The 16449-nt window shown below is 39.2% G+C and overlaps 1 protein-coding gene across 1 annotated transcript in view; it reads right to left on the bottom strand.

Moving 5' to 3' along the window:
- Window positions 1–16449, bottom strand: part of UNC13C (unc-13 homolog C) — a 606187-nt gene that overhangs the window by 58449 nt on the left and 531289 nt on the right. Inside the window, exon 33 of the mRNA XM_047864534.1 lies at window positions 45–192. Within this exon, the coding sequence (XP_047720490.1) occupies window positions 45–192 (148 nt within the window). The remainder of the gene's footprint in view (window positions 1–44; window positions 193–16449) is intronic.

Here is a 16449-nt window from a genome sequence, read left to right on the forward strand (position 1 = left end):
TTGTGTTCAGCCTACTTTATTCTCACATCCAATTTTTTACTTACTCTGTGAGGTCTGAGTGTCTATGAATTTCTTTATCAAGGCATCAGTTGTCTGGGTATAAAGACTGAGAGCATATCTCAGAGACTGAAGATCTGGGCTTTTCTCCAAGAAATTCTTTTTCAGGCCATTTCCTCCTGCATGAAAGTATTGCTAAAAAGAAAAAAATATATATAACATAAGCAGAAGGATTTAGAAAAAAGTGTTCATGGAAGGATTTTTTTTTTGGCTGTAATAGTGATGCTCAAATGGAATAATACTGTATGATCAATGTAAAATATCAACAAAGGGATAGTCCTACCACTTTCCCATTGCTAAGGATTAACCCTGTAATTCAGATTCCCTCAATATCTCTGAACAGTTGCTTTATATCACAGACCCCAGATCCTTGAAGCTTAAGATTTTTCCTCTCATTCAAAACTTGAGGTAAGCATATGGGATAATGAAGATACACTGATCAGAAGGCTTATAGAATGACAGGTTGAGATGACAGTTGTCAACTTGGTTATTAGTTGGTTTCCAGGACATAAAAAAATATCCGAGGTTGTCAGAATTTCACAAAGAGGGTAGTACCTGGTCACATATTTTCCAGATACAAGTTTGTGATTCTAGACCAGGTGTCCACTGCTCTATCTTCCTTTGCTCTAAACACACAATAGTGCAAATATAGTCTGACCTGAGGATGCAGAGTGGTCTTCAAGGTCCCCTGAACCTTGTGTTTGATAAATGTAGTATAACATCCAATAAACTCAAACCACTACGAATCTATAGCTAAGATAATAGAAGAGATATATGCTCTTGAAGAATAAATATAGTCATTGAGGGATGTTAGCATTTTTCATACTGCAAATATTATGTGCAGAAATCACTTTGGAAGGCAGAATATATACAAATACGTGATAGAACTAAGGATATTTTTTCCTACCCATTTATAGATGATAACATATTTATAGTGAACTGTTAAGGTTAGATAAATAGTTCTCTCTCCCTGTACGGACAGTACTAAACTATACACTCACTGCAACCTGACTTGCTTTGATCTATGATTCTCACAGAATGACATATTTTGAGAAAGATCAACAAATGATTCTGATACTCTCTCCTAAATGGGTATGTGTCATCTCTTTATCCCAATCCTCACACATTTCTGAGGTAAAACAATTCAATTAAATGAAAAATCGTAATTATCTTAGTTTTCTCCCTTATTTGAGGGGGATGGAGAAAAGTATTCTAGGCATTTGTAGGCAGCTGAGTGCACTTTCAAAGAGTGTGATGAAGAGAAGATTTAGGGCATAAGCCAGAGAAAGTAGGCAATGGGAGTAGAATTTAAAGAAAGATTGCTTCCACTGCAGATACTGTCCCTCCCCAGGGAGAAAAATTTATAGCCACTTAAAACTGCATTTACTGATTCTAGCTGGGTGTGTTGTAAAAACCCAAGCTGTGCCAAAAGTCACCTATGTTCATGTAAAGGAGGTACAGAAAAGTGACAAAAGCCTTTTCCTTTTAAGAGATGATGAGATACAATACTTAAAATCATCCTAACCCTTAATCTTCCTATAAAAATGTTAAAATGGGGCATCTGGGTGGTCAGTTGGTTGAGCATCCAACTTTGGTCATGATCTCATGGTTTGTGAGTTCAAGCCCCACATCGGGCTGGCTGCTGTCAGTGCAGAGCCTGCTTCAGATCCTCTGTCCCCCCATCTCTCTGCCCCTCCCCTGCTGTGCTCTTTCAAAAATAAAAATTAAAAAAAAAACTTTTAAAAATGTTAAAATACTTTCCCATGCAGAAAGTATTTATTGAGGATTATGAGTCCAGAATTATTTCAGGTGCCTTGATGGATCAAAAATTGTGATTGTTCCTTATTTCAGGAAATATGATATTTAAGGTGGAAAATATTAAATGGATGTATTGAGAAGGGAAGGTTCAGCTTGGATTTGACTATTTCCCCAGAGCAGTGGTGGGGTGCTCTCTGGAGTTGTATTTATATAATGAAGCAAAGAGCCATCATATGAAACAACTCACCCTCAATGTAAAGAGCAGTTGGATAAATGGAACCAAGAATAGGCAAGCTCTCTGGGAGTGTGGGGAACACATTCTGCTTCTCAGACTTTTTCAGACAAGCCTCATAGTTATCAAACCTGAGCACAAGTGCCAGGAGATTATGATAAAAAGAAAAGCAAGGAGTACCATCTGAAATGATGTTTTGCCACCTCTTGGGACTATTGAGAGTTATCAGGAAAAACTGTGAAAGACTTTGAAATGGACAAAAAGATCAGTGGATGTTCTACCTCGTGTACCCATCGGGTTATCTATGCTTTTCATTGTCTTTGAGCTATTTAAAACTCTGTAAACGATAGAAAATGGATAATCATGTAAATGACTCTTGTCCATCGAAATGCAAATTAATTATTTCTGGTGGGATGCAACTGATTATTGTTCTGTGAATAGACCTTCTTAGCCTCTATTTGTAAATTGATTCCAGCCTTCCTTATTGCTCATCCTGTGCTTCTTGGAATTCTCCTATAAGCTAGTTGTAAGATCTTACTGGTTCCCCCATTAATGATAAGTCAAATAACATGTTTGACAAGTTTTATTTATTTATTGTGCGTGAATGTCCCAATTTTTTTTTAAATTTTTTTTGGGAGAAAGAGGTAGCGAGAGTCGGGGAGGGGCAGTGAGAGGGGGAGAGAGTGAATCTCAAGCAGGCTCCACACTGACAGCATAGAGCCAGACACAGGGCTCAAATTCACAAAACTGAGATCATGACCTGAGCTGAAACCAAGAGTCTCATGCTTAACTGACTGAGCCACCCAGGTGCCCCCACAATCCTCTGTTTTAAAAACTTCTTTGTGTATATAAGGCAGTGTGGTGACAGCATTCACAAGGGTGGCCATAGTTTTCACACTGAGAGTTTGTGAGGACAGAACTATGGGCTCGTACTGACAGTATCAGTGGTGGTGTTTGCCTTCCTGCCTGTTCTCTCTGCTTCTATCCCTTAACAAATACTTATTAAACTTGTATCATAAACCAGACCTTGTGCTGAACGCCAAGGATAGAAAGCAGTAGAGGTACAGAAGTTGTTCTTAAAGGGATGATAGTTTAGTAGGAAATGTAACCAAACGGTCAATGAATGACTCCTATAATGTTACAGATGTAAGAAAAATAATTTGAAAATACAGATAATGGAGGTAGCAATCATTTCCATTGGGGAAGGAGTCAGGAAAGGTTTCCAAACAGGTGACATCTTCGGTGTTTGTCAGTCTTTTAGCACTGCCATTTGTACATTCAACAGCAACTAGATCATTCATTACGGTGGAGGAGAGAAAAAGGACACTCCCATTTATTTTAGATAACCAAGGGAAACCATGGCAATCCCAGTATTACTTAAGAGGAAATGAAATAATAGTTCTCATAATACAGTTCCTTGGTATCGTTTAAAATACACTGGTTGCTACTGTTAATCTGTTCTCATCCTTAAACTTGTGCTGCCTGCGAGCCACATGTTGCCTTTAGGCAGTAGAGGGCCTGGAGAACTTGAGATGACATTGTACCCTTAAAGATTCACAATGCTCATCAACGTGTGAAAGGCTCTGAGACCCACTGTTGTAAGGAAATCTGTTTGACCTTTCATTAACATACCTGCCTTTTAAAATTTTTTGGCTTTAGGACACCTATCACACAGGGCATCTATTAACACTCATGGGGACTGTTATGTGCCATGGGATATGATTTAGGGAACCCTAGGACAGAATCAGGTGACTAGACTTCATAGAATGCAAGATATTTCTAAGGGTCTAGAAGGCTTCATAGAAGAAGGGAAGTCTGAAGAGTTAGGCTCTGAAGGCATAGATTGTGTATTTGTTCTTTTTCTTTTTTAATGTTTATTTTTGAGAGAGAGGGAGTATGCACATGCAAGTTGGGGAGAAGCAAGAGAGGGAGAGAGAGAGAGAAACCCAAGCAGACTCTGGAATGTCAGCACAGAGCCCATGCAGGGCTCGAACTCACCAACCATGAGATCATGGACCTGAGTCAATATCAAGGATTGCACACTTGACTGACTGAGCCACTCAGGCTCCCCTACTGTGTCCTTTTTCTTGACCCCCTCATAATTGTATAGGAAGACATGTTTTTAGCATGAATACATTATCTTGTAGGCCTCTGGGACATGGGGAACGAACCATGAAATGAAAACATAAACAAGGAATGAGTTTGTTCCTGCCTAAGGGTCCCCTAGAGTTTTTGGTTATGATACTGAACTGACCTGACTTCCTCCTTTGTAGACATAGGGTATTATGAGTCATTCTTTTAAAGGCTCTAGCAGGATTGTAAGGAAACAGTGCAAGACGTGTAAGGGCAGAAATGATGCTTTTGTCTTTTGAGTGCATGGTATAATAAGAGATGTTGCAAGACAAACCCTGGACAGAAGGTAGCAATTTTATGAGAAAAAACAAGTTGCTTCTATTCAGTGAGTACAGATAAATAACACATGCCACAGGCTCCTAACTCAAAGGGCAGAGGAAATGATTTTTATGGTTATGCAAATGCAAACTCAATGAAAATACTATTTTATAGAAGCCTTTCACAGAGTGTTCAGAACCTGGGTGACTGCTCCTGAGAACATGGGTCTGTTTATCTCACTGGCACAGATAATAAGAAAGGGAGCTGCAATTATTGCATACACCTTGGCATCTGGAGATTTCACATTCAGTTTGACTCTGTGAGAGCTCCTGGAAGAAGCAGGAAAAGTAGAGTTTGGGTTTTGCTGAGGCTTGGGTTTGAAGGATATAAAAATGAGGCTGATGTGTCGGAGGGAATGTCTTAGTTATTAAACAAACTCCACTATCCACAGCTCAGTGCAGCTTAGTTGATCTCCCTTCATTATAGTAAGCATTTGGGGGGGGGGGTGGGATTATATGCTAGAGAAGAATTTGTATATATGGGGTTTTAAAGCCTGCTTGATGTTTCCCTTATGCATGTAAAAAGTGGATTTTTCTCCATTGGTTCTGAACAAAGAAAAAATGGGGACTCAGCTTCTTGTTGTTCCTCTGCAACCAGTGGTATAAACAAAGAACCTCCAGCTTAATCTATTCAGACGTTTACTTAGAATAATATGAATTCGCAGAAAATAATTGGCAAAAGTAAGTTGGGACAGGTTATTTTCTCCTCATTCAAGAAAGGGATTTTTAATTATAGAGAGCTGAGGACAGATGGCTATTCACAGTTGTGAAGAATAAGGATGTCAGCTGGATGTCATTCTCTCTACCCTTGGCCCTGTCCTGGCTGATATTTTCACCATGGACTTGGACAAAAGCAGAAAGCATGCTTTTAAAATGTACAGTTCAGCCAGGCTTGATGTTATTGCTTCAATGACAGGAAGTGGTTTCAGAAAGGTCTTGGCAGCCTGGAATCGTGGTTCAACATTTACAGAATGGGCTGAAAAAAAATAAAAAAGGAAAAGACCTATATTTATAATAAAAAGTTTACTGCAAAGTATGGAATGGGGGTGATCTGGCTTTAATACCAGTAAAATTTCAGACGAGATTGGGTGTGTTCAGGGTGGTATGGCTGTAGACAATACCAGTAAAATTTTAAAAGCCATAAAGCTTTATTTTCTTTCAGGTTTAACATGATTTAATAAGTGATGGGGCAGCTATCAAAGATAATGAATTCTGATCATGCATTAATATAGATAGACCAATCAAGACAAAGGCTGTGATAGAGCAACAGCATTCTCTGCTTATTAGAACATATTTGAAATATTGGGGTCATTATAAATTTATCCCTAGGCCTCATAATTTATAAGAAATATGAAAAAGTGGAGGGCATCCAAAGGTGGTAGACTGCCAGAATTTTGTAAGGTCCAGAAGGCATGTCACTTAATAAATGGCTGTTGATAAATCGGGGAGACATGACAGTTTCCTTCAGTGTATGAGAGGCTATCAAATGGAAAAGGAAGTAGAAATAAGGACAGAAGGACCAATGTAGAGCTAAAAGTACTAAACAGTTATTGGCTTGATACCTTTTTAATAATAAGTGTATCTTAAAAATTGAAGCTGCTACCTGTGAGTGAGGTCCCATCACTGGCCATTAAGTGGTGGCCATTTGACTATGAGCCAACAACATTGTAGATGACATCTATATGAGTAGGGAAGGAGATGTTGGATTCTGTTTCTATTCTGAGATTTTAGGATTTTTTCCACCTCTTTGACTCTCTGCTTTTTACTTTAAAATGTGTGATAAAATGTAAATTCATCATTTTTCCTCTTTGCAGCGTACTCCATGCATAGATTATGTAACCTCAGGGAGGGAGACAAGATGGCGGCTTAGGAGGACGCTGGGCTCACCGCACGTCCTGCTGATCACTTAGATTCCATCTACACCTGCCTAAATAACCCAGAAAACCGCCAGAGGATTAGCAGAACAGAGTCGCCGGAGCCACGCAGACGAGAGGCCCACGGAAGAGGGGCCCCTCCTGAAGTGGATCACCTAAGGAGAAGCGATCTAAGCCTGCCCCTCCTGCCCCCGAGCACCTTGCCTACCCACCCCAGCTAATACGCCAGATCCCCAGCATCACAAGCCCGGCAGAGTGCAAGTAGCCCAGACGAGCCACACCACCCCACAGTGAATCCCACCCCTAGGAGAGGGGAAGAGAAGGCACACACCAGTCTGACTGTGGCCCCAGTGGTGGGCTGGGGGCAGACATCAGGTCTGACTGCGGCCCCGCCCACCAACTCCAGTTATACACCACAGCACAGGAGAAGTGCCCTGCAGGTCCTCACCACACCAGGGACTATCCAAAATGACCAAGCGGAAGAACTCCCCTCAGAAGAATCTCCAGAAAATAACAACAGCTAATGAGCTGATCAAAAAGGATTTAAATAATATAACAGAAAGTGAATTTAGAATAATAGTCATAATTAATTGCTGGGCTTGAAAACAGTATACAGGACAGCAGAGAATCTCTTGCTACAGAGATCAAGGGACTAAGGAACAGTCACGAGGAGCTGAAAAACGCTTTAAACGAAATGCATAACAAAATGGAAACCACCACAGCTCAGCTTGAAGAGGCAGAGGAGAGAATAGTGAACTAGAAGATAAAGTTATGGAAAAAGAGGAAGCTGAGAAAAAGAGAGATAAAAAAATCCAGGAGTATGAGGGGAAAATTAGAGAATTAAGTGATACACTAAAAAGAAATAATATACGCATAATTGGTATCCCAGAGGAGGAAGAGAGAGGGAAAGGTGCTGAAGGGGTACTTGAAGAAATAATAGCTGAGAACTTCCCTGAACTGGGGAAGGAAAAAGGCATTGAAATCCAAGAGGCACAGAGAACTCCCTTCAGACGTAACTTGAATCGATCTTCTGCACGACATATCATAGTGAAACTGGCAAAATACAAGGATAAAGAGAAAATTCTGAAAGCAGCAAGGGGTAAACGTGCCCTCACATATAAAGGGAGACCTATAAGACTCGTGACTGATCTCTCTTTTGAAACTTGGCAGGCCAGAAAGAATTGGCACGAGATTTTCAGGGTGCTAGACAGAAAAAATATGCAGCCAAGCATCCTTTATCCAGCAAGTCTGTCATTTAGAATAGAAGGAGAGATAAAGGTCTTCCCAAACAAACAAAAACTGAAGGAATTTGTCACCACTAAACCAGCCCTACAAGAGATCCTAAGGGGGACCCTGTGAGACAAAGTACCAGAGGCATCACTACAAGCATAAAACATACAGACATCACAATGACTCTAAACCCGTATCTTTCTATAATAACACTGAATGTAAATGGATTAAATGCGCCAACCAAAAGACATAGGGTATCAGAATGGATAAAAAAACAAGACCCATCTATTTGCTGTCTACAAGAGACTCATTTTAGACCTGAGGACACCTTTAGATTGAGAGTGAGGGGATGGAGAACTATTTATCATGCGACTGGAAGCCAAAAGAAAGCTGGAGTAGCCATACTTATATCAGACAAACTAGACTTTAAATTAAAGGCTGTAACAAGAGATGAAGAAGGACATTATATAATAGTTACAGGGTCTATCCATCAGGAAGAGCTAACAATTATAAATGTCTATGCACCGAATACCGGAGCCCCCAAATATATAAAACAATTACTCATAAACATAAGCAACCTTATCGATAAGAATGTGGTAATTGCAGGGGACTTTAATACACCACTTACAGAAATGGATAGATCATCTAGACACACGGTCAATAAAGAAACAAGGGCCCTGAATGAGACATTGGATCAGATGGACTTGACAGATATATTTAGAACTCTGCATCCCAAAGCAACAGAATATACTTTCTTCTCGAGTGCACATGGAACATTCTCCAAGATAGATCATATACTGGGTCACAAAACAGCCCTTCATAAGTTTACAAGAATTGAAATTATACCATGCTTACTTTCAGACCACAATGCTATGAAGCTTGAAATCAACCACAGAAAAAAGTCTGGAAAACCTCCAAAAGCATGGAGGTTAAAGAACACCCTACTAACGAATGAGTGGGTCAACCAGGCAATTAGAGAAGAAATTAAAAAATATATGGAAACAAACGAAAATGAAAATACAACAATCCAAACGCTTTGGGACACAGCAAAGGCAGTCCTGAGAGGAAAATACATTGCCATCCAGGCCTATCTCAAGAAACAAGAAAAATCCCAAATACAAAATCTAACAGCACACCTAAAGGAACTAGAAGCAGAACAGCAAAGGCAGCCTAAGCCCAGCAGAAGAAGAGAAATAATAAAGATCAGAGCAGAAATAAACAATATAGAAACTAAAAAAACTGTAGAGCAGATCAACAAAACCAAGAGTTGGTTTTTTGAAAAAATAAACAAAATTGACAAACCTCTAGCCAGGCTTCTCAAAAAGAAAAGGGAGATGACCCAAATAGATAAAATCATGAATGAAAATGGAATGATTACAACCAATCCCTCAGAGATACAAACAATTATCAGGGAATACTATGAAAACTTATATGCCAACAAACTGGACAACCTGGAAGAAATGGACAAATTCCTGAACACCCACACTCTTCCAAAACTCAATCAGGAGGAAATAGAAAGCTTGAACAGACCCATAACCAGCGAAGAAATTGAATCGGTTATCAAAAGTTTCCCAACAAATAAGAGTCCAGGACCAGATGGCTTCCCAGGGGAGTTCTACCAGACGTTTAAAGCAGAGATAATACCTATCCTTCTCAAGCTATTCCAAGAAATAGAAAGGGAAGGAAAACTTCCAGACTCATTCTATGAAGCCAGTATTACTCTGATTCCTAAACCAGACAGAGACCCAGTAAAAAAAGAGAACTACAGGCCAATATCCCTGATGAATATGGATGCAAAAATTCTCAATAAGATACTAGCAAATCGAATTCAACGGCATATAAAAAGAATTATTCACCATGATCAAGTGGGATTCATTCCTGGGATGCAGGGCTGGTTCAACATTCGCAAATCAATCAACGTGATACATCACATTAACAAAAAAAGAGAGAAGAACCATATGATCCTGTCAATCGATGCAGAAAAGGCCTTTGACAAGATCCAGCACCCTTTCTTAATAAAAACCCTTGAGAAAGTCGGGATAGAAGGAACATACTTAAAGATCATAAAAGCCATTTATGAAAAGCCCACAGCTAACATCATCCTCAACGGGGAAAAACTGAGAGCTTTTTCCCTGAGATCAGGAACACGACAAGGATGCCCACTCTCACCGCTGCTGTTTAACATAGTGCTGGAAGTTCTAGCATCAGCAATCAGACAACAAAAGGAAATCAAAGGCATCAAAATTGGCAAAGATGAAGTCAAGCTTTCGCTTTTTGCAGATGACATGATATTATACATGGAAAATCCGATAGACTCCACCAAAAGTCTGCTAGAACTGATACAGGAATTCAGCAAAGTTGCAGGATACAAAATCAATGTACAGAAATCAGTTGCATTCTTATACACTAACAATGAAGCAACAGAAAGACAAATAAAGAAACTGATCCCATTCACAATTGCACCAAGAAGCATAAAATACCTAGGAATAAATCTAACCAAAGATGTAAAGGATCTGTATGCTGAAAACTATAGAAAGCTTATGAAGGAAATTGAAGAAGATTTAAAGAAATGGAAAGACATTCCCTGCTCATGGATTGGAAAAATAAATATTGTCAAAATGTCAATACTACCCAAAGCTATCTACACATTCAATGCAATCCCAATCAAAATTGCACCAGCATTCTTCTCGAAACTAGAACAAGCCATCCTAAAATCCATATGGAACCACAAAAGGCCCCGAATAGCCAAAGGAATTTTGAAGAAGAAGACCAAAGCAGGAGGCATCACAATCCCAGACTTTAGCCTCTACTACAAAGCTGTCATCATCAAGACAGCATGGTATTGGCACCAAAACAGACACATAGACCAATGGAATAGAATAGAAACCCCAGAACTAGACCCACAAACGTATGGCCAACTCATCTTTGACAAAGCAGGAAAGAACATCCAATGGAAAAAAGACAGCCTCTTTAACAAATGGTGCTGGGAGAACTGGACAGCAACATGCAGAAGGTTGAAACTAGACCACTTTCTCACACCATTCACAAAAATAAACTCAAAATGGATAAAGGACCTAAATGTGAGACAGGAAACCATCAAAACCTTAGAGGAGAAAGCAGGAAAAGACCTCTCTGACCTCAGCCGTAGCAATCTCTTACTCGACACATCCCCAAAGGCAAGGGAATTAAAAGCAAAAGTGAATTACTGGGACCTTATGAAGATAAAAAGCTTCTGCACAGCAAAGGAAACAACCAACAAAACTAAAAGGCAACCAACGGAATGGGAAAAGATATTCGCAAATGACATATCGGACAAAGGGCTAGTATCCAAAATCTATAAAGAGCTCACCAAACTCCACACCCGAAAAACAAATAACCCAGTGAAGAAATGGGCAGAAAACATGAATAGACACTTCTCTAAAGAAGACATCCGGATGGCCAACAGGCACATGAAAAGATGGTTAGCGTCGCTCCTTATCAGGGAAATACAAATCAAAACCACACTCAGGTATCACCTCACGCCAGTCAGAGTGGCCAAAATGAACAAATCAGGAGACTATAGATGCTGGAGAGGATGTGGCGAAACGGGAACCCTCTTGCACTGTTGGTGGGAATGCAAATTGGTGCAGCCGCTCTGGAAAGCAGTGTGGAGGTTCCTCAGAAAATTAAAAATAGACCTACCCTATGACCCAGCAATAGCACTGCTAGGAATTTATCCAAGGGATACAGGAGCACTGATGCATAGGGGCACTTGTACCCCAATGTTCATAGCAGCACTCTCAACAATAGCCAAATTATGGAAAGAGCCTAAATGTCCATCAACTGATGAATGGATAAAGAAATTGTGGTTTATATACACAATGGAATATTACGTGGCAATGAGAAAAAATGAAATATGGCCTTTTGTAGCAACGTGGATGGAACTGGAGAGTGTGATGCTAAGTGAAATAAGCCATACAGAGAAAGACAGATACCATATGGTTTCACTCTTATGTGGATCCTGAGAAACTTAACAGGAACCCATGGGGGAGGGGAAGGAAAAAAAAAAAAAAGAGGTTAGAATGGGAGAGAGCCAAAGCATAAGAGACTGTTAAAAACTGAGAACAAACTGAGGGTTGATGGGGGGTGGGAGGGAGGAGAGGGTGGGTGATGGGTATTGAGGAGGGCACCTTTTGGGATGAGCACTGGGTGTTGTATGGAAACCAATTTGTCAATAAATTTCAGAAAAAAAAAAGAAAAAAAAAAAAGATTATGTAACCTCAGAGAGTATCATTTTTTCCTTTGTTGAATGGGAGCAGAAACATGCACCCTGCCTGACTGTGGTATTGTAGGGATGAAATAAATTTTTCAATGTGGAAGAGATTTGTGAACTGTGGAGTTCTTTTTACTTAGAAGAAGACATGCTTAATTAGCAGAATAACCCCTGAAACTTGAGCCTTGCTTTGTTTCCTAAGCACCAGCCCCTCTTGCCAGCATTTACTAGATATTTATTTCTATGCTCCTGCTACCATATCTAACTTCATTGTGGCAGTAGAAAAACAGCCCTCCTGCCTGATTTTTTTTTCCCCCAGTGGAACCATGCTTTCTCATCCTCTGGGCTGAGTCAACTGTTGCCAAGTTCCAGTGAGTCTGCCCTTCAAGTGTCAATCATATCCATCTTTCACTTCTACTCCTAAGGCTAGTAACCTATCGATAGCCATCATCATTTTATGCATTAAATAACTGTAAATGATCTCTGTGACTAAATCTTGAACTATTCCATGCATTTTGCACATGTCTGTAAGATTTCCATTGCTAAAATGCCATATCTAGTATGCCATATATTTATGAAATCATCAATGGCTCCTCTTTTATAGAATACACTGAAGGTGCAAAAGCATCTCTGTTCTTTCAACCCAAACATTTCCTGAATCCTCATTTTACGTGGCTTTACTATCCAAACCTCCAGTTATTATCTAGACCAGTCCCATAGCATAGTTCAGTCACTGACGGCCAGTCCTCTGGTCTTGTGCCTTTCCATGATGAAGTCCCTTTCCTCTGATTATGTTCAAGTCATGAATCTTCCTTCAGGAAAAACTACTGTCTTTCCAATCCAGCCCGTGGACTCCCATCTGTCCTTCAAGATCCTCCTCCAGCTTTTCCTGATCCCCTGAGCTCACACTGGTTGCTCCCTCTTCTCAATCCTTACCACTTTTTAATCTGGGCCCCTCAATTGGCATCTGTATCACCTGTTACATATCTTATACTGTTTTCTTTCTTTCTTTCTTTCTTTCTTTCTTTCTTTCTTTCTTTCTTTCTTAATTTGCATCCAAGTTAGTTACCACATAGTACAACAATGATTTCAGGAGTACATTCCTTAATGTCCCTTACCCATTTAGCCCATCCCCCCTCCCACAACCCCTCCAGCAACCCTCTGTTCTCCATATTTAAGAGTCTCTTCTGTTTTGTCCCCCTCCCTGTTTTTATATTATTTTTGCTTCCCTTCCCTTGTGTCATCTGTTCTGTGTCTTAAAGTACTCATATGAGTGAAGTCATATATTTGTCTTTCTCTAATTTCACTTAGCATAGTACCCTCTAGTTCCACCCGCATAGTTACAAATGGCAAGATTTCATTCTTTTTGATTGCGGAGTAATACTCCATTGTATATACATACCACATCTTCTTTATCACTGGACATTTGGGCTCTTTCCATACTTTGGCTATTGTTGATAGTGCTGCTATAAACATTGCGGTGCATGTGTCCCTTCGAAACAGCACACCTGTATCCCTTGGATAAATACCTAGTAGTTGGGGCACCTGGGTGGCTTGGTCGGTTGAGCGTCCGACGTCGGCTCAGGTCATGATCTCACGGTCCGTGAGTTCGAGCCCCGCGTTGGGCTCTGTGCCGACAGCTCAGAGCCTGGAGCCTGTTTCAGATTCTGTGTCTCCCTCTCTCTCTGCCCCTCCCCTGTTCATGCTCTGTCTCTCTCTGTCTCAAGGATGAATAAGCATTAAAAAATTAAAAAAAAACCCAAAAACCTAGTAGTGCAATTGCTGTTTTCTTATAAGTTAACATGTATCATTATTTAATTTTTAATGTACTTGAAAAGAAACTCCTTGAAAAGAAAACCACAACAACAACAAAAAGCAGCACTGCTTCCCAGAGGGGAGTCTCAGGGAACACTCAAGAATCTTATGGGGTTTGTGCCCTTTGAGAGAAAAGATGCTGAGCATAGAAAACCAAAAGGCCAGAGGGTAAAGCCATAAGAACTTGGACCATTGCTTGGAGCAGAGAGTCAGATTTAATACTTAGTTACATTGAGAGAGAATGAAGGGCCTATTAAGGAAGGAGGAAAAAAAAACAATTGTAGTAGAATATGTGAGATCTTGAGTAAAACAGTAGAAAGAGGCTCATCCAAAATAAACCAGTTTTCAGGTGATTTGATAGTCACATTTATAAGGAACTTTCTATATGGCAGGAGATATTTTAATTGTTTTCCATGTGATAACTCATTTAATTTGCTGACAATAATTTCTTCAGCCCTATTATTTTTCCCATTGGAGTGGACAGTGACTTACACACCGCAGTTTTTTTTCTCTCTTAATTACTTACTGTCCTGATACTCTGATCATTGCCAGTGATATAATTCCTCAGGTGGTTCCAAATATTTTATTTACATTTGTATTTATACCCATATTCTGATATTTGCAAAGGCTTCCACCTTAATACAGTAATGGGATTTAGTAATTTAAGGGTGGGTGGGGAGGAAAACTATTATTCCATCTGAACGGAGATTGAAAGAGCTATGTGTAAATATCATTTTCTTATATTAAAGAAAAACCAGATAGATTTTGTTCTGTTTATAATATTCTTCATAAAGCTACAAAACATAAAGCACTGAAGACCTGGTTGTTATTTCTGAGAAAAAAAATAGTACTGCTGAAATTAAATCAGGATAAATACTGTCTGTACCCTTAACAAGCCATTCCTTTTATAAGCCCAGTAAAAATTCTCAATTCCTCTAATTCATTAAATTTGTCATATAATTTGAAGATTTTTTATGATCTATTTTTACTGACTGATGGGAACATGCTAATGTTTCTTTACAAGTTTGCAGGAAGAATTTTCTTCCTGGTTTCATACACTATTTTGATAGCACTTACCCATCATCACATATTTTTGGAAAATCCATGCAGGCAATTCATTTTGAAAACTCAGATATAATCTGCCTTTAACAACTAAGATTTATTTCTTTTTTAAGGAATTATTTGATAGATATTTTAGAAATTATTTTCTACCACAACTGGAGTCCTCGTGTATACATCAGATCAGAATATGCTACTCTTTCCCATTTACCTCGATGCAAGCGTCAGCATTTTGGTTCCCATCCAGTGTTCCTCTTTTTTTCCCTACAGTACTCAACCAGTCATGATCTGTTCCTCTACACTGGACTATTTGAAGTTCTCAGACTGATTCACCCCTTCTCGCATTCCATTCAAGCTTTTCTGCAATGACTTTCCCCCTTGCTTTGCCCCATTTCAGCCTCTCAATCCCAAAGCTTCCCTCTCTTTCCCCTAGTGAGTCACAGAGAATATATTACCCTGTCTGCAGTCCCCAGCACTTTGTCCACACCTCTTATTTGATCAATTGTAGAGGTTGGTGTTCTTAAGTCTAGAGCAAGATCTCTCCTTGGTTTAGCCTCCTCCTTGCTTACCATATTTCCTACATACAAGTAAGCTCTCAAGTAATGATTTTTGAATTGCAATAGTCCAAACTAGGTAAGTGATTTTGTACTTCTCATGAGCAGCTGAATTTTAAATAATGCAAAAACTAAACTTATGATAAAAAAGATACAGAGAAGCAGCCACCAAAACTGCCTCATGAATAATGGATAGCAGGATAGTGTAGGACCTCAGTCAGGGTAACAGCCTCAGAGGCATAATATCATATGTCTTGTTATTTGTCTGAAATCCAAATTTTCAGAAATGGTGTTATCTCGGATTAAATATGTAATAAGTAAATTCCAAAGCTATATTTGAATAGATATTCACATTTTGTACAAATTCTCTCCTTTATAGCCAAAAAATTTAACATTTCTAGAGGGCCCTAATTCACATGGTTATTATTTTTAGGGAAGTCTCTGTATTGTCCCTACATGATGTCAAACATATGCAACATACATTGTAGAGTATCATGTTTGGGTACAAAGAACAAGTTGTTCCAGGGAAATCTGGAAGGTTGGACAAAAATAAAACCAGCCAGCTTATTTTCTGGGTTTTTTGATTTTCAAATTTATCAGAAAATAACCTGAGGTTTGTTCAAGACAGGAATTTCCTTAAGTTTTTGGGATTCATGCCCAGGTCAAGAGTACCTATTGTTGAGAAAAAGGTCTGTTTTTTTTTTTTTGAAAGAAATCCACATTTCAGGGAATTTCATAGCAGTCCTAAGTCTTCCTGACATAAGGGATTTTTGGAACTTATGCCACATTCTCTCCTTTTGACTCATAACTGAAACCTGTGACTGGTATGACAAAATAGTCCAGTTAAAATTTTAGTATTTAAAATTTATTATTTATTTTTTTGAGAGAGAGAGACAGAGCACAAGTGAGGGAGGCACAGAATCAGAGGCAGGCTCTGAGCTGTCAGCACAGAGCCTGACATGGGGCTCAGACTCACAAACTGCAAGATCATGACCTGAGACGAAGTCAGACTCTTAACTGGTTGAGCCATCCAGGCACCCCAAAGTTTTACTATTTAAGAGAGTTAATATTTTTAGAGGTTGAAAGATTTTAAATCATCTTTAGAAAATAATATAAATAATTGAAATCTGGTATTTAATCTAGAAATAACTAATTTCTCTAAAGAAAT

This window comes from Prionailurus viverrinus, chromosome B3 (assembly GCF_022837055.1).
Source record: "Prionailurus viverrinus isolate Anna chromosome B3, UM_Priviv_1.0, whole genome shotgun sequence".
In the NCBI taxonomy this organism is placed as follows: Eukaryota; Metazoa; Chordata; class Mammalia; order Carnivora; family Felidae; genus Prionailurus; species Prionailurus viverrinus.